At 48.0% G+C, this 20,601-nt stretch overlaps 3 protein-coding genes across 3 annotated transcripts; 2 read left to right on the top strand and 1 right to left on the bottom strand.

Moving 5' to 3' along the window:
- Positions 1-467: 467 nt before the first annotated feature.
- MET5 (Sulfite reductase [NADPH] subunit beta) lies at positions 468-5,320 on the top strand (the record flags this gene model as incomplete). Its single annotated transcript, XM_031151202.1, has 4 exons — positions 468-513; positions 611-759; positions 814-5,214; positions 5,291-5,320. The coding sequence occupies 4 exons, from the start codon at positions 468-470 to the stop codon at positions 5,318-5,320; spliced, it is 4,626 nt and encodes a 1,541-aa protein (XP_031003335.1).
- Positions 5,321-6,276: 956 nt separating this feature from the next.
- CHS8 (Chitin synthase) lies at positions 6,277-12,002 on the bottom strand (the record flags this gene model as incomplete). The annotated part of the gene is made up of 3 exons (XM_031151201.1): positions 6,277-11,241; positions 11,266-11,653; positions 11,704-12,002. 3 exons carry the CDS (start codon positions 12,000-12,002, stop codon positions 6,277-6,279), a joined length of 5,652 nt encoding a protein of 1,883 aa, XP_031003341.1.
- Positions 12,003-13,968: 1,966 nt separating this feature from the next.
- On the top strand, positions 13,969-19,437 carry CHS6 (Chitin synthase; the record flags this gene model as incomplete). Its single annotated transcript, XM_031151200.1, has 3 exons — positions 13,969-14,279; positions 14,332-17,997; positions 18,048-19,437. 3 exons carry the CDS (start codon positions 13,969-13,971, stop codon positions 19,435-19,437), a joined length of 5,367 nt encoding a protein of 1,788 aa, XP_031003340.1.
- Positions 19,438-20,601: the final 1,164 nt, after the last annotated feature.

Raw genomic sequence — 20,601 nt, 5'->3', positions numbered from 1 at the left:
GCCTTCACTCTCGGCGTCATGATTATTATTCAGACATCTGCGAGAGAAGGTGTCTGGTTATCCATTTCTTTCACTCTTTAGATAATTGCGTGCTCAATGTTGCCCCTCTTGGTCCCATTACAGTCGTATTGATTGGCTTCTCCTCATTCTACATCCCGCATTCTCTGGAGACGCACACCCAACCATTGATGGAGCTACGCACACATTCTGTCGTAGCTGGGTAATTACAGCGCTTCCCGTTGGCTGAATGGCGCCAAACCCGAGCCAGCCTCCGAGTATCGCCCGCCCCAGCATCGCTAGATGAGAAGGGCGGGCAAAAAAGTCAGTCTATAGGTATACAGTAAAGGAAAAAAAGGAGCATGGCTTTGTCCTTGCCTTTCCTTACTCGTGCCACCGCTGTGATTCCTTCTTCTCCTTCCTCTCCTCACTCTTTCCGCCGGGACAATCACCATATAATAGATGAAAATATGGCGGCGGTATCCCAGCTGAAGATTCGTACGCCTGAAGAGGCTGGTATGTTACATTTCTCCCGCATCCTGGCTTGCTTGCTGCAACCACCCCGCCTTGTTGCCCATCTTGCATGACTCTCAACTGACATTCGTGCGAATAGTGGCAAGAATTGCTTATTTGTCCAGCGACGTTATCGTCTCTGTGCAGCCCGCCCAGTCAATTGAGTCCGAGTTCTCTCGACATCTGCGCCGGTATGCTGGCCGCAAGGACAGAAGTCTTGTTGCTGCCAACGAGAATGGTGTTCCCGAGGTAATGAAGCATACAAAAGCTTGAGAAAGCGCATATTTTGACAAACTTATACAGATTCAAACCGTTAGACATAATGCCGACCCTCTACTATCCGTATTCGCCCCAATTCGAAGTGGCAGACTCGTTTCCGTCACCACGAGCTCCTCCATCCTCATATCTTCAGTTCCACACCTCTATCGACTGGCAAACCTCCCAGTTGTGATCCACGTCTCCCTACAGCCCGCCAACTACCCCGACTACTCCTCGATCACTTCAATCCGAAATTCCGGCTTTACATTCCTCCAATCTGAGACATTACAAGAAGCTCAGGATATTGCTTTAACTGCCCATGCCCTGGCAATTAAGTCAGGCAAGGGAGTCATACATTTCTTCGACGCTGGGTCGTCTTCGGAGGACAACCATATTGCTTTTGAGGATGCGGACCTCGTCAGGGATATTTTGGACCTGGATGCCGTCAAAGCGTTCCAAAGCAGTAAAATTGGTGGGACCAGCATATATGCAGACAATGGAAGAGTAGCCACTATTTCCGAGACTGCGGAAGCCCAGGGTTCTACAGCTGCCACGGGAGTAGCTGGAGCGACTTCCACTCTAGCTGTAGAGGCAGTCCCTTCCCAAATCCCCTCGAAGGCATCATCAGTTGGCTCGTCTTCGAAATCTGGGAGAGAGAGCAGCGTCGACAGCAAGGATACAGCTTCTTCAGCAACTACCGTGGAACAATCTACGGTCCGGCCGGTCACTTCGGATGATATCTACAATTTCGTATCCGCCATTTGGGCACAGTTGAAGCAAAGTGCGGGACGAGAATATACCCCTTTCCAGTACTCTGGACCAGCAAACGCAGAAAACGCTTTATTCATTTTTGGATCTGATGTTGGGGCTTTTGCTCAAGCTATTGATGCTGCCAAGCCAAGCGAGGGTTTTGCCAAGGCCGGTGTCATCACAGCACGATTATACAGACCTTGGTTGGGATCTAAGCTTATTGAGACTATTCCAAAATCCATTAAGCGATTGGCGGTGCTGGAACAGATTCGGAGAAAGACCACCAAGTGGGGACCTCTACTTCTTGATTTGCTAACAACTTTGAAATCTGGACCTGGTGGTGGAGTTGAGACGATAGTTGGCCATCAATTAGGATATATTACACCAGATACCGTCCGACAGGCTTTGCGTGGCGTCTTTCAAAACTTAACGTCAGAGAAACCAATTCAAAACCTTGAGGTTGGAAACCCCGAAGGACCAACCGAGTCACGCGAAGCCTATGATCTCTCCCAGCCAAAAGTTGAATCGGCATACATGAAGATATTGGATCAAATTTTTGGCAATAGACTATATTTGGCGAATGCACTTGGTTCTCAGAATGCGGGTATTTCGGCTACGATTGCATCAAATCCAGAATTTGGGTTTGGATCTCTCATTGCTAGAAAGGAACATCGCCAACGATTTATTGGCGAGGTTCAAGAAGCTGCAAACTCGAAGGCCTTTGTCACCGAAGCGCCTAAACCCTGGCTTGCAAAATGGGTAGCCAACCTGGGTGATGAAAAGAAGGCTAGCGAATTTGCAGAGGAGATTATTGCTCGTCTTGAGACCGATGGTTCTCCTCTGTCTAGAGAGTTACTTTCAAGTAAGGGTCTATTCCGCAAGGAGTCTCCTTGGCTTGTTGGATCCGATGCCTGGGCCTATGATCTTGGGACTTCAGGTGTACACCACGTTATCACTTCTGGCGAGAACGTCAACATGCTCATTATTGATTCTACGCCGTACTCGGAGCGGGCAGCCGCAGACGCTGCACGGAGAAAGAAGGATATTGGTCTGTACGCTATGAACTATGGTAACGCTTATGTTGCTTCCGTGGCGGTATACAGCTCATACACACAAGTCCTTCAGGCAATGATCGAGGCAGACCAGTTCAATGGTCCGTCTGTGGTTATTGCTTACCTCCCGTACTTTAAGGAGAACGACTCACCCTTGACGGTGCTTCAAGAGACCAAAAAGGCAGTGGATCTTGGCTATTGGCCATTGTATAGGTGGAACCCTCAGAACGAGGAGAAGGGAGAATCAAACTTCTCTTTGGACTCCGAGCGGATCAAGACTGAACTCAAGGACTTCTTGGCTCGCGACAATCATCTTACTCAATTAATGAAGAGACATCCAGAATTCTCTTCCAACTTGTCGGAAGATTACGGAACCGAAGTACGTGCGCTGCAAAAGCGAAAGGCCAAGGATGCCTATGCTGCGCTTCTCGAGGGGCTTTTCGGAGCACCATTGACGATTCTTTTTGCTTCCGACAACGGAAATGCCGAGTCGCTGTCTAAGCGTCTGGGTAACAGAGGCAAAGCCCGTGGCTTGAAGACACTCGTCATGGCTCTGGAGGACTACCCAATCGAAGACCTGCCAAATGAGGAGAATCTTGTGATTCTCACCAGTACCGCAGGCCAGGGTGAGTTTCCCCAAAATGGTCGTTCATTCTGGGAAGCGATCAAAGACAACACCGAGCTCGATCTTGCCACTGTAAACTACTCTGTTTTCGCTCTTGGTGACAGCCACTATTGGCCTCGTAAGCAGGACAAGCACTACTACAACAAGCCAGGAAAAGATCTGGACCGTGTCCTGACAAATCTTGGCGGAAAGCGTCTCGCAGAGGTTGGTATGGGTGACGATCAAGATCCCGATGGATACCAGACCGGCTACCAAATCTGGGAGCCTCTCATCTGGCAGGCACTGGGAGTTGACAAAGTTGAGGGAATCCCAGACGAGCCTCCACCAATTACCAACGAGGATATCAAGCTCTCTTCCAACTTTCTACGCGGTACGATTGAGGAAGGTCTGGCAGATCCTTCTACAGGTGCAATTTCTGCCCCTGATCAGCAGCTGACCAAATTCCACGGAACATATATGCAAGACGATCGCGACCTCCGGGATGAGCGTAAAGCGCAAGGTCTAGAGCCAGCCTACTCTTTTATGATTCGATGCAGACTACCCGGTGGTGTCTCAACTCCAAAACAATGGATCCAGATGGACGATGTCAGTAATGACTTTGGAAACGAGACGATGAAGTTGACTACGCGTCAAACTTTCCAATTCCACGGCGTTGTCAAGGGCAAGCTCAAGTCCGCTATGCGAGGCATCAACAAGTCTCTGATGACCACAATTGCTGCATGTGGTGATGTGAACAGAAATGTTATGTGCAGCAGTTTGCCAACGGCCTCAGCGTATCACAGAGAAGTCTACGCATGCTCGCAGAAGATCTCTGATCATCTGTTGCCATCCACTACTGCATACTACGAGATTTGGCTCAAGGACGAGAATGACAAGAAGACTCTGGTTGGTGGTGATGCGGTACAGGACTTTGAGCCATTGTACGGCCCCACTTACCTTCCCAGAAAGTTCAAGATTACTATTGCCATTCCTCCCCACAACGACACCGATGTATATGCACATGATGTCGGTCTCATTGCTATTAAGGGCAAGGATGGCCATTTGGCTGGCTTCAATCTACTCGCTGGAGGTGGTATGGGTGTTACGCATAACAACAAGAAGACTTATCCTCGAACTGGAAGCATGCTCGGATATGTATCAAAGGAGCAGGTACACATTGCCTGTGAGAAAGTGATGCTCGTCCAGCGTGATCACGGGGATCGCAAGAACCGAAAGCACGCACGTCTAAAGTACACCATGGATGACATGGGAGTCGATGTCTTCCGCGGCAAGGTCGAGGAGCTGTGGGGCCAAGAATTCGGAAAGCAAAAGCCCTTCAAATTCCTGAGTAACATTGATACTTTCGGCTGGTTAAAGGACGAGACTGGATTGAACCACTTCACATTCTTCATCGAGAACGGTCGTATCGAAGACACCGCCGAGTTCCCAATGAAGACCGGTCTCCGCGAGATCGCAAAGGTTCACAAGGGCGAGTTCCGCCTGACTGGTAACCAGCACCTGATCATCAGCAACGTCACGGATGCCGATCTGCCCAAGATTAAGAAGATGATGGCCAAGTACAAGCTGGACAACGTTCAATTCTCTGGCCTCCGTCTCTCCTCATCCGCATGCGTCGCATTTCCCACCTGCGGTCTCGCCATGGCGGAAAGTGAGCGCTACCTACCCGAACTCATCACTAAGCTCGAGGGCGTGATTGAGGAGAACGGCATGCGTCAAGACTCCATCGTCATGCGCATGACGGGTTGTCCCAACGGCTGCGCTCGTCCTTGGCTCGCGGAAGTCGCTTTCGTGGGTAAGGCATATGGTGCTTACAACATGTATCTTGGGGGCGGCTACCATGGCCAGCGTCTTAACAAGCTGTACAGGAGCAGTATCAAGGAAGATGAGATTCTTGGGATCATGAAGCCGTTGCTGAAGCGGTACTCGCTGGAACGTACGGAGGGTGAGCATTTTGGTGATTTTGTTATCAGAATCGGCGTTATCAAGGAGACGACCGAGGGGAAGACTTTCCATGATGATGTAAGTACCTACCTAGTATTTCCTGTCACACCATGCCCGTGTTTCAACGAGATTTCACCTACTAACAAAACGATAGGTTGCGGAAGAGGAATCGGATGAGGAATAATCGCATCCATCTATTGCATGCATGCTTGGCGTTTCCACGGGTCATTCATTCATCATTCACTATTCACTCTGGCATGTACTCTGTTGCGTACGTGCATCGACCAACCTCTTTGAGTTCCAAGAGAAAAATAAAATTGTACATATGAAAATGTCCATATATAGCCTATGTATGAAAGATAAATTAAGTTCAAAAAAGATCCCGAGACTTCATTTATTGCTGGGCGTGGGCGCGTGGCTTTTGTGCTCCTGACCGATACTCAAACGTCACTTTTTATTCAAGTCTTAAAATCCTTGACTTTCATTAACGGTTCGACCTGGTAGGCTGGTACATTAGATGAGATTTCATTAGATTAGATTGAGGGGTGGAAGGGGGGGGGGGGGGGGTGAAACCGTGACTTGACTTGACTTTGCTTTTGCTTGAGAGAACCTAACCCAGGCCAGGGCCAGAACCAGGGCTCTTCCATTTCCCCCAACCCTTACTTACTATTCTTACTGCTGATGGATACCCTAAGAACCATTCATTCATGCACCTCCGGGCGAGTAATTGTAGACATGCCTCTCCCACATTGTGACTAATGATTAGGTAAAGACTTGATTTGTTAGAAGCGCTAGCGTTGTCCCTCTAAATCAAGACAATTAGACTAGATACATAGCAAGATGTAGAGTGAAGTAAAGTAAAACTGTGATATTATTATTGACTGTATCAAATCCAATTCAATCCAATCATTCTGATTATCTTTTCATCCCCCAAGAACGCCCGCCGCAAAGATCAATCCATCCAATCCAAATCCCGTTTCTAGGCCATGCCATGCCATGACACACCTCGAATGAGCAAGCAAACAATTATCTATCATACTCCATATATGCATGCATGCACCGGTTTTAGTTAGATGCCTCTCTCTCTCTCTCTCTCTCTCTCTCTCTCTTACAGCTGTCCAGACAGAAGGGCTTCAGTAGCTATAAACCAAGTAAGTCAGCGGCTGCTCTAGGAGGATAGAGGTGTGTATGGTTAGAGAAGGAACAGAACGTACCAGAATTAATATAAGCCCTTCTAGCATCAAGCGAAACACCGAATCTCTTCTCCAACTGCATCTTGATACTCTTCTTCGTGATTGTCATCAGATCAGCCGTCTTGAGAATCTCTCTAATCTCAGCCAGGATACTATCATCGCTGGGCAGTCCAGCAAGGTTGGCAAGCTCAAGCTCTTGCTGGTTGAAGTACTGGCTACCGCCAAATTGGCTGGTGCGGGGATCAGCGCCCATGCCTAGCATCTCGGATTGTGCCATAGACATGCGAGAGGCATTTCGGTCGCCATAGGGATAGTTGCCGCCCATCTGAGACATTGGTCGGGAAGGTGGGTATTGGTATTCCGATACGGCAGCTGGGTGTTTAGTGCCGTAGGAGTAGCCCGAGACTTCTGAACGATCGTCTCGACTTGTCTGTGCTTCCCAAAGTTCGGCTTGGTATTCTTCCCATTTCTTGTGTGGAATGGAAGCGGGGTCGAATTTGCCTTCGTCAGTAATGACAACCTTCTTGCCCTTTTCTCCGGTGACAACACGAGTGTTACCCCATGAGAAATCGTCCATGTGCCAGAAACTGTACAGGGGCAAGCCGAACGAGAAGACAGGAATTGCAAAAATATACAGAATCATCCACCCAATCATCTCCCACTTTCGGCGAAGGATGAAAATGATGGCTTGTAGACCATAGATAGCACCGAGAAGAATAAAGGCGGTGACCGGTACGACGTTGGGGGTTCTGATGACGGTGACGATAAGATAGATAATGTAGGCTAGTGTGACTGGTTGGATAATTGTCGAAAGTAGATCAATAAAGACAATGAATCGCATACTAAAGCAGCAGAAACCACAAAGCTGCGATACAGACATCAGTTCCATCAGGTTGTGGACGGTAGAGTTGATCCAGCGACGCCGCTGTGACAAAAAGATTGCCCAGGAATCGGGAGCAATAGTCCAAGCGTGGGCGTTGAATAGATACTTAGTCTTGTGCTTGGGGTGATTTTTGAGGAGAAGCGTGGTTAGGTAACGATCCTCTCCTAAATGAAGCAGATTCTTCATGTGCAGTGTGTCCACACGAATATTGGCATAGGCTTCGACAACATCTCGACTCACGAAAAGTGGTTTTCCTGTTTCTGCTGCTCGCACACGATACATCGTGAAACAACCTGGCAAACAGGTAACACTACCAAACAGACTTTCGAAAGCCTTGGACAAGTTGTGGGATATGTAGTACTCGTAAACCTGAATCATGGTGACAACGGAGGACTTGGAATTGGAAAGGGACGTTTCTCCGCAAGCGCCGATGAGCCTCGTATCATCTAAGAATGCGGCAACCATGCGAGAAGCAGAATCTGGCGCAACAACAGTATCTGCGTCGATTTGTAACATAAACTCATAGAAAGTGGGATTGACGCCTATGATGTTTCGTATTTGATGGTACATCTCAAGTTCCAGGGGACTCATGGCAGCGTTATAATGGACTCTGTTCAAGAATCGCATCAATACCATCTGAGAGTCACGTTTGCCTCTGTTTCCTGGGCGGGAAACTTCGGAAGGCTTTCCAACCTTGACGATAACCATAAATGGTACAATGTGGCCCTGGACTTCGTAGAGACCCGAATAGACTTTTCCCATATTATGTTGTTTCATACCCTCACCTAGGGATTCAAAGCTTAATGGCTCGGGGTCCACGGTATCATCAACGCCCAGAATATCGAGCACAATACGAGGAGTCGGTTTATCGTTTCCTTGACCAATAATCATACCATCGCAGATCACGACCAAGAGCTTGCGTTTATCATCGTACTTCATTCGAGCAGCAGAATCAAGCGCACGGCGCACTGAGTCCTCGTCTTCAGTGTAAACAGGAATTTGGCAGATGACAAACTTGTCGAGGTTCTCAGGGATATTCTTGCCGCCAAATTGAAGAGCAGCAAAGAACTTGAAAAGAATAACACTGCAAAGAATAATGGTAATGGCGAGAATGAGATACTCCGCGAATTTGCACTTGACGGAGTTTCTTGTGTCGACCTGGCCGACGTAGAACAAGTTGTCCAGACAAAGCTGCATACTAGACCGTAGATCGTCCGAGATTGGCAGGCCATTCCAGTATTTTGTGACGTCGTGACCTGATTTCTCTTGAAATAGGTCCACGACTGTCTGATCCATAAAGTCGGTGTTGATACCTGTTGGCAAATCAGTGCCGGTGGGAACTTTCACTCCACGACCACCGGCCAGATATTTGGTGAAGTCGTAAACGCGGCCGTTCAAACTGGCGATAACCGATTGCTTTTTCGCGAGTTTCGTGAGGTATGAAGGCGTATATCCTATACTACCTTTCTTGTAACCTGATGTTCTCAACTTGATCATCTGCTCAAAGAACCAGTAGGGTCGGTCATCGCCAGTCCACCATCGAAAATCGTGGTAATGGGCATTCGTGTCGCTCGTGCTGATGACGTTCGCTGAGCCAGTGATGTTCGAGTTTGTATAATCGAGCTGGATAGACTGATCGATGCTTCCATTGACACCGGCACACATAGCGCTAACCTGGACTGGGAACAGCGAAGTAGCATCAAGCCCGGCATATGCGAGCAGCGACTTCTGAGGAATGATATTGGGATAATGAGTGGGCGCGAACGAGGATAGACTGAAAACTTGTCCACGGATCGCAACATAAGCGTCGTTCTTTTTGCCGTCGTACTTCGTAAGCTCCGCAGCGCTGTAGACGTGTTGTGTCGGGCAAATAAGCTTCGGGAAGATGACAATGAAAAATGCCGCGAAGAGACAACTCCACCAGATCATCATGTTGATGGCAAGCTTTTCTCTCCATGCCATTCGCACGTCTTTGCGGGGCATTCGACCAATAAGTCGAATCGCGAAATCCGGAATGAGCCAAGTCAACATGTAGACTATTGCAACCCACCTCTTCCGGCTGGGCTTGATCTTCACTTCTTCAACTTCAACCATGGTTTTCTCGTTCCCCTTTTCTGCCATTTGCTCTCGTGTTTCGAAATTTCGGAACATGTCTCCTTGCCCAAGAGCAGAAGCGCCTGCCTCCGACCGCGAATCATCAGGACCGCCAAAGTACCCCGACTTCTTGTCCCCCCCGTAGATATAGGCGCCTGGTGGAGTGAGGCCTGAAGGTGAACCAAGAAGTCTTTCTTTCGACTGCCCATAACCAGCGTGAACATCAGGCGTAAGCATGCCATCCCCTCCATCATCAGAGGCAGTAGGATAGCGTGCTTGAGTAAAGCCTCGTTCTCCTAGTCTTGCAACATTGGCCCAGCATCTTTCGCTCAGAAAGATGCCGGTGCTCCCAATTCTAGCCTCATTACCTGGCCATCTCTTCTCATCTACGACCATTTCGGCCTTCTCCCGCTCACTACCGATCAAGACTGTGTCGGCGTCAGCGAGCCCGAGGAATTCCCCAAAGGGAAGAAAGAGGCTGAAGTCTGCATTTCGCAACCGCTGACTGATCTCTGCAATACCAAATGTTTGGATTTGAGTTCGGACACATTTGCTGTCGAACTGATTTGCTATCCGTCGATCATTGGGTTTGAGACAGAATACAAAGTATGGATTGGTGTTCGGCGCAGTGAGAGATTTAGTAACGTTGTCAAGTGAGGAGAGAAATTGAGCAGCAGCTCCTTGATCGACACTCCGACTTTTGTGGCTCTTTGCGTCTGTCTCTCCATGATCTGACGCATCATCAACGGACTCGGTAAAAATCTTAGTATCACGACCGCCGAACCTAGCAGGTCTGTCTCCTTTCCTGCGCATGACGCTGGGTTGCCGTAGAGGTTTTGAGCTGACCTGCGCTTGCATGATTGTGGTCTTCTCTTGCGGATGCACCACAGTCTGCAGAGCTTCTTGTCCAAATAGTTGTCCGACAAAATCACTTTTTGTTGAAGAAATCAGGTTCATCAGATCTCCAGAAATGACCTCGCCATTTTCTTCGACAAGTCCAGCCACGAGATAGTCGACCTCTCCAGCGTAATGCCTCACAGCAAAGGAAGCAGCAGCATTGTGAGTTGCAAAGTTGCTCCCTGGTAGCTTGGCAGTCGCACTTCCAACGGCGATGGCTGGATTTTTGCCTTCGAAACGCTTCCGAAGACTCTCGAGAAGTTGCATATCGGTCCTATTGCGTTTTGTCTGGTCATCGAGAATGCTAAGCAGTCCATTTCCGTGTTTGAGAAGGCCCTTGACTGCGTCCGAATTATCGAAGTAGCTCGTAGCTGCCACACTGACCTCCTCGTTTTCCAGCATTTCTGCCTTGCCCTCGAAGAAGTTCTGTAGCGTAAAGTTGTAAAGCGCCTCTGTGGCGGCATTGTTGAGTAGTTGGTCCAGCGTGGAGTCCGTTGAACGCTGTTGGGCGAAACCCGGGAAGTCGACTATCGAAATAGTGTTTGCAACCGTCTCCTCCACAGCGCAAACCCTCTGGTTGATGCTCTCAACCACGTATGCTACCAGCAGAGAATAGAGTGTCCGAGCAAGTTCGTCTGCATTGTTCCTAGCACCTTTAGGATCAAGCATGACAGTAACTCTCTCTCGCTGAAGAATCTTCGTCTTGTAACCTAACGTTGTTTGTAGATCCTGGCCACCAACTCCGAGGAAAGCAGCAATTATATTCAGCACTTCCTTGTTCTTGACGGCAGTGATTGTTTGTCCTCCCTCGTGGGAGTAGCCACCACTATCATCCCCTTGTGCTGCCGTATCCGAGGTTGTCTCAAACTCGAGCTGGCCTATGTGAAGAATACCGGCTAGAACCTGGCAAATCTCCGCGATTTCACTTCTAGGGAACTCCAATTTCCTTAAAGCAGTCTTGAATAATTGGAAACCCTCTGCATCATTGATTCCCACCTTCAGCTGCGTTGGATGCCCGAGGTATCTCCATCTCTTCTGCTGGTGACTTACTGAATTTCTTACGTTCTGTGGGCCAGTGGACAAAGCTCCTGGGCTATCAAGCCCAAGATGCGTCTTCTCAGCAGCACTGGTTCCGGCCAAGAGGTAGTAAAGGACGTGGAAACTTCTCTCTCCAGTTGGCACAGCAGCTACTCTACTCCGTTCCAGTCTATGATTTAGCACCTTTCCGCCAATAAGAGTTGGGTTGACGGTTGAAGCAGTATCATATTGAAGCTCGAAGAACAGGCCAGCTTTTGACGCCGTGGGAGTTGTGGCAGTTTTGGTGGTTGTCAATGTATCAAAGACATATGCAGCGAGTGACAATTTAGTGGATAGTGGTGTGGATGACTTGCCGAGGAGTGCTGAAAGCAAGTGAGAACGGAGGGTAGTTTTACCTGATCCAGACTCGCCACTTGGATAGATTAGTGGGTTGATCAAGAAGTGAAATGACGGGAAACATACAGAAACACCACAGCCTGATTTTCGGAACGTGCCCCGAGTCTTGTGTAGGCCCTGTCTGCTAATTCCTCCGCTCCTCCCATAGCGGAACCCTCTTTCCCGCCATCTGGACCTTTGGTGGAAGAAGAGTATGTATTCAGAGATATTAACGCGTGGGAAGAGAGTTGGGCTGTTGGTAATGAGACGTGGAATCGACTTGCAAGATGTGCAGTGAGGTGGGTGTCGGATTGTAGATGTGCTGGAAGGGCAGGCAGGGAAGGCTGCGAGTGAGCCCCTCCGCCGCCCAGATTGTTCAAGGCCATGGTTGATGTATGGGTCGAAACCCCCCGAGGGAAGTTGTTTTTTCTTTCTATCGTTGGTGTCGTTGCCTGTTTTAATAGGGCTGCGGTGCTCTGGTTTGTTCGTGTCTGGATTCTTCTGTTGGGTGATCAACTCGAATCTTTGGCGTAACGGAAGGTGGGAAAAAGGTAAAGTGTGCAAAGAACGGTCGTAGAAGAATCAAAACAATAGCGAGCGTCAGATAGAAAAGGAATAGCGAGTGTCAAAGGTCGAATGGTGATGGTGGATGATTGAGTGCTTCAGGAGTATGAAATGGGAAATATGTCGAGAAAGTGAAGGGACTGGCGTGGTGGTCGTTATTATCCACCGTAAAAGCATGGATACCGTAGTCTGTCCTCTTACCCCTGAACCAAAGATTTAAGTTCAAAAGACCGGGAAACTTTATAGGTATGATTACTAGATAATACTGAATTTAGACTGTTATATTGTAATATAATATAATATAAAGAAATGTAATATAGTATATTGTATCTATAAATTTAAGCAAAAGGCAGGCAGTTGACCATCGGGAATGCTCGCTCCTGCGGATATTCTACTATGGTACGGTCGGTAATGCAGTTGTTGTTGCCACACCACCCTCGTTCTCTCCACATGATAACACGAGATGTAAGGCGAATAGCTCTGCTCCTGACTGCAGCTGGCTGGTGCTTACACAGTGCCACAATAATTGGTGTACTGTATGCGGGTTGGACCGCGCTTGCGAGTAGATTTTTACCTACGGGCTTTGCAAGCCTAGTTCTCGAGAGAATAGAATCCGAGATGCCGTGAGATTCACGTGTTTGTTGACAAGCAGAGAAAAGCAATGCCTTCAAGACCAGGTAATATGTATAGTATGAAAGGAGGAAAGACAAATGAAATAAAGAGAGAAATACCTATACAAAATTATGTTAGATGTATTAGATATGCTCTGATATTTCGTAGTCTAGATCATGACTTAATAAGGGTCTTGGTGGATACAAATACCTATAGATAAAGTCTGGACTGTTCGATCTCCCCAGAGTCCAAAAAGCCTTATGGCAGTTAGTCTCACTGCCGGCTATCATGATTAAGTTGTCGCGTCATAATGTAAGATTATATTAATGTATTATATTGTTTTGTATTGTTCGTTGTATACTGCATACTTTTATAATATATATATATATCTCTCTCTCTCTCTCTCTCTCTCATATTGCTCTGGCTTGGCGTAGGCTGTTTCATTATCAATCATCTATGCACTAAATTTTATTTGTTTTGCCTTTGACGTTCCGAACCCTCCGTACCGTAACCGTACCCTTAGCTGCAACTCTTTAAATAGACACGAACCGACGCCGCTTGACGGAGCAACATGGATTATAAGCAGCATGATTCGCTGTCGGCATCCGGTATGACCAAAGGGAAGAAACGTAAAAACAAGCAACGGCAAAAGCAGCGGGGGCGTGTTTCTCGTATTGAGAGGCTTAGATGCAGGGGCCATTCTTTCTGCACTTCTCCTTCATCCCTACAGTCCACCGTACCTAGTAGGTGAGATCAGGAGAATCAACTCGACTCGACATTCCCAGCGTCCGTGTCTAAACCAGACTCTCCTCCATCAATTTGCTGTATTCCACCTGTTCTCTATTTATTGAACTGCCTCACTCGCTTTGGTGGTTTCTTTTGTGCTTTCCGCCCCTTTTTACATCTTTTAATACATTCCATCGTTCTCCACACTCACTGAAACCTGCACGTCTGTTGCTCAGCGACCACCCATCTCAATAACCTCCTACCATTTGTTCCGAACCCTCATCCACTCGAGTTAAAACTGCCACGCCTTTAGCGAGATATCCGGATTCAATAAAATATTCCGCCTCGAACTTCAGGAGAAGACAGACCTTGGACCATTCTCCGTTGGTGTTTCCCGAGGTTAACAAAAGGCTAAGGCGTTGAAGCCTGTGTGAAATTCACACTCACGCCATGGCGGGAAACAACCGTATGTCGATATACTCGAATGCGTCTTCATTAGCAGCCAATCGAAATCTCAACTCTGCTGCCCAGCAGTCGACACAGGTCTCCACGACTACTCTCCTGAATGCTACTCATACAACATACACATCCGCACAACCCTACAAGTTAGATGCCAGTACCAGTCTGGTAGTCAATACATGGTTGACTGCTTCACAAACTGATCATGAAGGACGAACCGGCGGTACAATCGATTCTGAATTATCAGTACGAGCGTGGGAACATGCCAGACGCCGGGCCGAGGACGCTTGCATTGTTTTGGGGTACGCATGTCAAATCCCTTCATATTTTAGACATTTCTAACAAATATTGTAGTTCTCTCCACCCATCAACGCCCTCTGTTCTAGCTCCCTTTTTGGGAACACTTCCTCTATCCATTCCTCCATCCCTATACACAGCACTTAATGCTCTCCGGCCATTCATCCATACCGTCTCCCCCCAAAACCACTCTACACCTCGACAATCTGCACTGGGAGTAACCTTGACCCTGACACTTGCTGGAAACCTCACAGCAGCATCCTTGGCCTTGTCAGAAGGAGGAATTGATACGTCGAAAGGTCTTTTGAACATTCCCGAGGAACCGGGATTTCGAGCTTTCGATGTCTTTTACTACCTCCTGACCTCGGCATCAACTCCAGCGGAACGGGAATTTTTGGGACTGAAACATGCTTCCAATTATGCTCTACTCGCCAAGTCCGGTACCTACGACCCTCCTTCATATTTACCAACAGCAGACGATGCTGCAGCCGCAGATGACTTCAGAGCCTCGCTGAAAGACATTGGCATCAAGGGCGCTGCCCATCGAAACCTCATATCCATATTGGCTGGGTTACTGAAACTTGGTGATACCTTGTCTTTTCACTTAGATGAGGAGGCTCTGGAAGATGTTTGCGAAGATGTGGGGGGATTGTTGGGTCTGGAGCCAGAAGTTCTCATCCAACAATGCTCAACCTCGGACAGAGAGACTTTGATAGGTGGATTGTACGAAGCTTTAGTCGACTGGGTTATTCTCAAGGCGAACGAAGCCATCGCCAGCGAGATGCAGAGGATTCGAGACGGTGAGGAATCCAGCGATGGCGGACCTGGTGCCAGGACCCCAAATACCGAAGAAGATAACGGGGACACTGTATGCATTACAGTGCTAGAAATTCCTGATGCTACTCTCGGCAAGGCTGCAGCCATGCGTGGCGTTTTTGACGATACGCAGGGCATCAATTCTGAGATGAAAGAAGATGGCGTGGAAGTCGTTGCTGCCGGATCTTCAGTCTTGCGTGAGATGCAAAATGCTGTCTCTGAAGTCGGCCCTGATCTTGGAATCATGACTGGACCTGCCGGACGAGACCGAGAGCACGAGCGTGAAAGACGTGAAGTTGTCCTTGAAAAGGTCGGCCGAGAGGGAGAAGACGACGGCTTCTTAAAGAAGATTCTCTTTCCCGTTGAAGGCCAAGGAGTCAACCTGGGCAGAGAAGGACGTCTGGATCTCCCTGCTGTTCTAGGAAGCAGCCGTGTGTGGTATCATCTCTCACTTCACCCAACTGATGAATCTCCCTCCGGCTTAGCAGCACTTCCCTCGACAACTTCTGCTTGGTCTGCAGGCACTGTGTCGCGGCAACTACGATCATGGCGACTTCCTGAGTGGGCGAATCGTCGGAACAAGAACTTAGATTTCACGGCAGACTTTGACCTGGACGAATTCTGTCAAAGATATGCTCCCCTGGGCTGCAAAGATGGCCGAGATGGTATCGAAAGCTGGATCCTGGAGCGCGGCTGGAGTAATGGAGAAGTCGTTGTTGGAACTGAGCGTATTTGGATGCGTGAAAGTGCGTGGTGGGAAGCCGAGGGAATGCTCGACTTGAAGCCCACAAATGAAATGGATTTCTCCGGTCTAGGCCTGAGCAGCGGAATGGATACTGGGTACTCGGCTGGTCAGAATCAAAGCGGCTTCTTTCCTCCTCCCATGGACGATTTAACCCCACACGGAAGTCGAGACCAGATTCTCCCAAACCGGCAAAGTTCAGCCACCATGTCTCGCAATGCACTGGTCGGTCCTGCCCGCTCACTAGCCCCCTCAAGGAACCTGGTTTCGGGCGATTATGGCCTTGGTTATAAAGGAGATAACAGGAAGGACCACGTGTATTACAATAATGAAACTGGTGAGCTAGTGGATGGCTTGGATCCTGAAAATGCAGAGCCTAAGACCATTGAAACTGCCACTACATCCACTAGCCGTCGTATCTGGGTGACTGTTGTGTGGATGCTCACATTCTGGATACCATCCTTCGTTCTACGCTTCGTTGGTCGCATGAAACGACCAGATGTCCGTATGGCGTGGAGAGAGAAACTCGTCCTGGTCTGGGCAATCATCTTGATCAATGCTATTGTCATATTCTGGATTGTAGAGTTCGGGAAACTGCTCTGTCCAAATGCCGACAAAGCATGGAATGAAAAAGATCTATCAGAACATCAAACCTCAAACGATTACTGGGTAGGCATCCACGGGAAGGTCTATGATATGTCGAAATTTTGGAAGACGGATCACAGCGATGTCGTCGGTCTATCGACCACGACCTCCACTATGCAACCTTTCGGTGGTTTGATTCTGGATGACTACTTTATGCCTCCACTTTACCTTGCCTGCGAGGGCCTTGTTTCGGATTACAAGATCGCACTGACACCAAATACCACACAAACATACCCTGATGGTGTGCATACATCAGGCAACACAAGTGCCTATTCAACTAGCAAGTTGGCTGACAACAATTGGTATGGAAGCACCTTTCTCCCTAAGATAAAGGGATACTACCATGGCGATCTTGTGACGAAGAGAAGCAAGCTTAAGAGTGAGGGTCAGAATGAGAATCATTATTGGTTTATTCTCAATGGGAAGATTTACGATCTGACCAATTACTTCCATACCTTGGATCTCATGGACGACCTCGCTAGCTATTCATTTGTTGACTCTACAGTCGTGGAGATGATTCAAAGCAATGCTGGTGAGGATATTACAAGTGCCTGGAATAAAAACTTCCTGGCAGCCAATGTTTCCCAGCAGGCACTACTCTCAAACCATATCAACTGTTTCGACAACGTCTTCCTCGCTGGTATTCCCGACTTCCGAGATTCCATCAAATGCACAATCAACGGTTGGATCCTGCTTGCTTTCACAATCATACTGTGTGCGGTCATTTTGGTCAAATTCTTCGCTGCTCTTCAATTTGGGTCTAAACGTCGCCCCAGTCCTCAGGATAAATTCGTCATTTGCCAGGTCCCCGCCTATACCGAGGGCGAAGATTCGCTACGTAAAGCACTCGACTCGTTAACAGCCCTTGAATATGACAACAAGAGGAAACTAATTTGTGTCATTTGTGATGGTATGATTGTAGGAGGTGGTAACGACAGACCAACTCCAAAGATTGTCCTCGATATTCTTGGAGTAGACCCGAAGATTGACCCTCCAGCCTTGCCCTTTAGATCTGTTGGAGAGAGCAGTGAACAGCTCAACTACGGAAAGGTCTACTCTGGTCTCTACGAATATGAAGGAAATGTCGTTCCATATCTCGTCGTAGTTAAAGTCGGCAAGGAATCCGAACAATCAAAATCAAAGCCTGGTAATCGTGGAAAGCGAGACTCTCAAATTCTCCTCATGAGCTTCCTGAACCGTGTACATCATCGATCACCAATGTCGCCACTCGAGCTGGAAATGTTTCACCAAATCAACAACATCATTGGTGTTGACCCCGAGCTATATGAGTATCTACTCATGATTGATGCCGACACTAGTGTCAAAGAAGACTCGCTGAATCGTCTCGTAGCAGCTTGTGCAAACAATGCTAAGATTGCTGGTATTTGTGGTGAGACCAGTCTTGAGAACGAGGAAAGGTCTTGGTGGACTATGATGCAAGTCTATGAATATTTCATCTCTCATCATTTGGCCAAGGCTTTTGAGTCCTTGTTCGGCAGTGTCACCTGTTTGCCTGGATGGTAAGTTAAAAAATCTATGATGCATACTACCATAAAGCTAATGAAGACAGTTTCTCCATGTATCGGTTGCGAACGGCTGACAAGGGCAAACCTCTTATCATCTCGGACATTCTTGTGAAAGAGTATAGCGATTGCGTTGTCGATACCCTACATAAGAAGAACCTTTTGTCCCTTGGAGAAGATCGATACCTTACTACCCTGATGACCAAGCACTTCCCAACCATGTCATACAAATTCATTCCGGATGCGTATGCAAGTACTGCCGCGCCCGAAACATGGAGCGTTCTTCTTTCCCAGAGACGAAGATGGATTAATTCCACTATTCACAACTTGGCAGAATTAGTCTGGCTTAAGGATCTTTGTGGATTCTGTTGCTTCAGCATGCGATTCGTCGTCTTCATCGATCTCTTCGGAACTATTATCCTCCCAGCAACCTGTATATATCTCGGCTACCTCATCTACCTGGTCGCGTCTCACAAGGGCCAATTCCCATTGATATCTATTATCATGTTAGCAGGAACATATGGTCTCCAAGCCCTAATATTCGTCCTGAAACGCCAATGGCAACACATCGGATGGATGATCATCTACCTGATAGCGTTTCCCATCTACTCATTTGTACTACCTGTTTATTCCTTCTGGAATCAAGACAATTTCTCCTGGGGTAATACACGTATAGTCGTTGGTGAAAAGGACGGGAAGAAAGTCGTAGCTGTGGAGGACGAAGGATTCGACCCACGGAGCATCCCTCTGCAGCGCTGGGACGATTACGCATTGACTAACAACCTACCTGGACGCCGTGGCGTTGCTTTCGAGAAGAACTATGACGCATACGAAGACACCTATGAAATGGACGACATGAAATCCATGTACTCATCAGTCAAGCCTGCGTCTACCATCCTTACCGGCTTTCCCGGCCGCGGAACACAATACATGCCACCGCAGTCTCCTGCCTTTGGAGGACCCCGCCAATCTGTATACACGACGCCATACGCGGACCACCCACGCCAGCAATCGGTGATGTCCCTCGGTGGCGGCGGCCTCAACGATCGCTCCGCATCTCCATACCAAGATTATCCGCATCAATCGCGCCCCAGCATGGTAATGATGCCTTCATCATCCGAGCTCCTCCGCGGCTCCCCATCCCCCAACTTGCACACCTCACAATCTCAATCCCGACTCGGTTTCTCGGGTGGAGCACGTACACCTATGCCGTACGAGCGCCCTGTATCTCAGTTTGATTTCCAGCGGGGCAATGCAGGACCAGATGATATGATGATTGTGGAAGCTATTCAAGCTTGTCTGAGGGAAGTAGATCTCGATACGGTTACGAAGAAACAGGTTCGTGCGTTGGTAGAGCAGAGGTTACAAACTGAGCTTGTGGGGGAGAGGAGGACATTTTTGGATCGGATGATTGATACCGAGTTGGCTAATATGTGAGCGAGCCTGGACATAGAAAGCGAAGCGCAGCGCGAAGAGGTGTATTAAAATGCGATGTTGTGAATAATTTATATGATGAAAGATGGGGTGGTTGGATTGGCGTTTCAGGGGTTTTGACATTTTCTCGACTCGCATTTACGGGATAATGGATTGGGGGAAAAGGGAGAGAGAGATTAGTTTGCATAATATGTACCATTGGTACGAAACAATCCTTAGTGTGGGGGAATAAAATCACTACCTATCTATATTTACAATTTTCACCTTGTTTGCGATTTACTTCAAATATCTCATACCAGTTTCTGTCTGAGGGATATAACCCAACCAGCCTATCACTGTTTTCCCCCCAACATCTCCTGCACACGTCCTCCAATTGCACCATCTGCGTTGAATTTCTCCCTAGCATCATAGAAAGATGGGATTAGCTTGCCATGTTATATCATCTCTCTCATCCATCCATCACCTATCTTCCATCATCCATCTCCCACAACCCGAAATAACAGAAGGAAACAGTCAAAACCGAAGACCACATAGGAAAACGGGAAATGAGAACAAGCAAGAGGAGAGAAGAGGGGGTGGAAGGAAACAATTAACTAACCCTATAATCCCATCCTTCGCCAACGGGGCCCCGACCTTCTGCGCCGTGCCGCCGACGGCTCCATCAGCGTTGAACATGGAGCCTATAGAGCCTTTTTTGTTGAATACTGGAGCGCCTGCTGGGGTCTGTTTTTCGTTATGTTGGTTGGTGTGGATACGGGAAATGGGGAAGTGTGGAAGTGGTTGGATTGGGTTGGGTTGGATTGGGAGGTTTGTGGAGGAGTGGAGGGAGAAATGGATGGGTTGTTGCTGTCTGTGATATAGAGGGAAGGGGAGAGGGAAGAGGGGATATACAGCTTGATGCGACGCCTCGTGAATGCCACCCGTATCATTCATAGTCTTAATAGCTGAATTCGCGCCATTGTCGAATGTCTTTGCTGTTTGGTCGCCGTCCATTTCGATGATATTTCCTACTTTGCTAGGTGGAGATGTGAGATAGATATATCTATCACGTCACTATCCCGCCTCGACTTCCACCTCTTGTGCAGTATGGTTATTTAGATTGGTTTAACTTATTCTTTTACAAGTACCTATACTTATCTAGGTGGTTTTTGTTTAACATTTTAGGGG

This window comes from Lachnellula hyalina, assembly GCF_007821495.1.
Source record: "Lachnellula hyalina strain CBS 185.66 chromosome Unknown contig00126, whole genome shotgun sequence".
Classification (NCBI taxonomy): Eukaryota; Fungi; Ascomycota; class Leotiomycetes; order Helotiales; family Lachnaceae; genus Lachnellula; species Lachnellula hyalina.
This window is presented reverse-complemented; position numbering and strand designations above follow the sequence as displayed.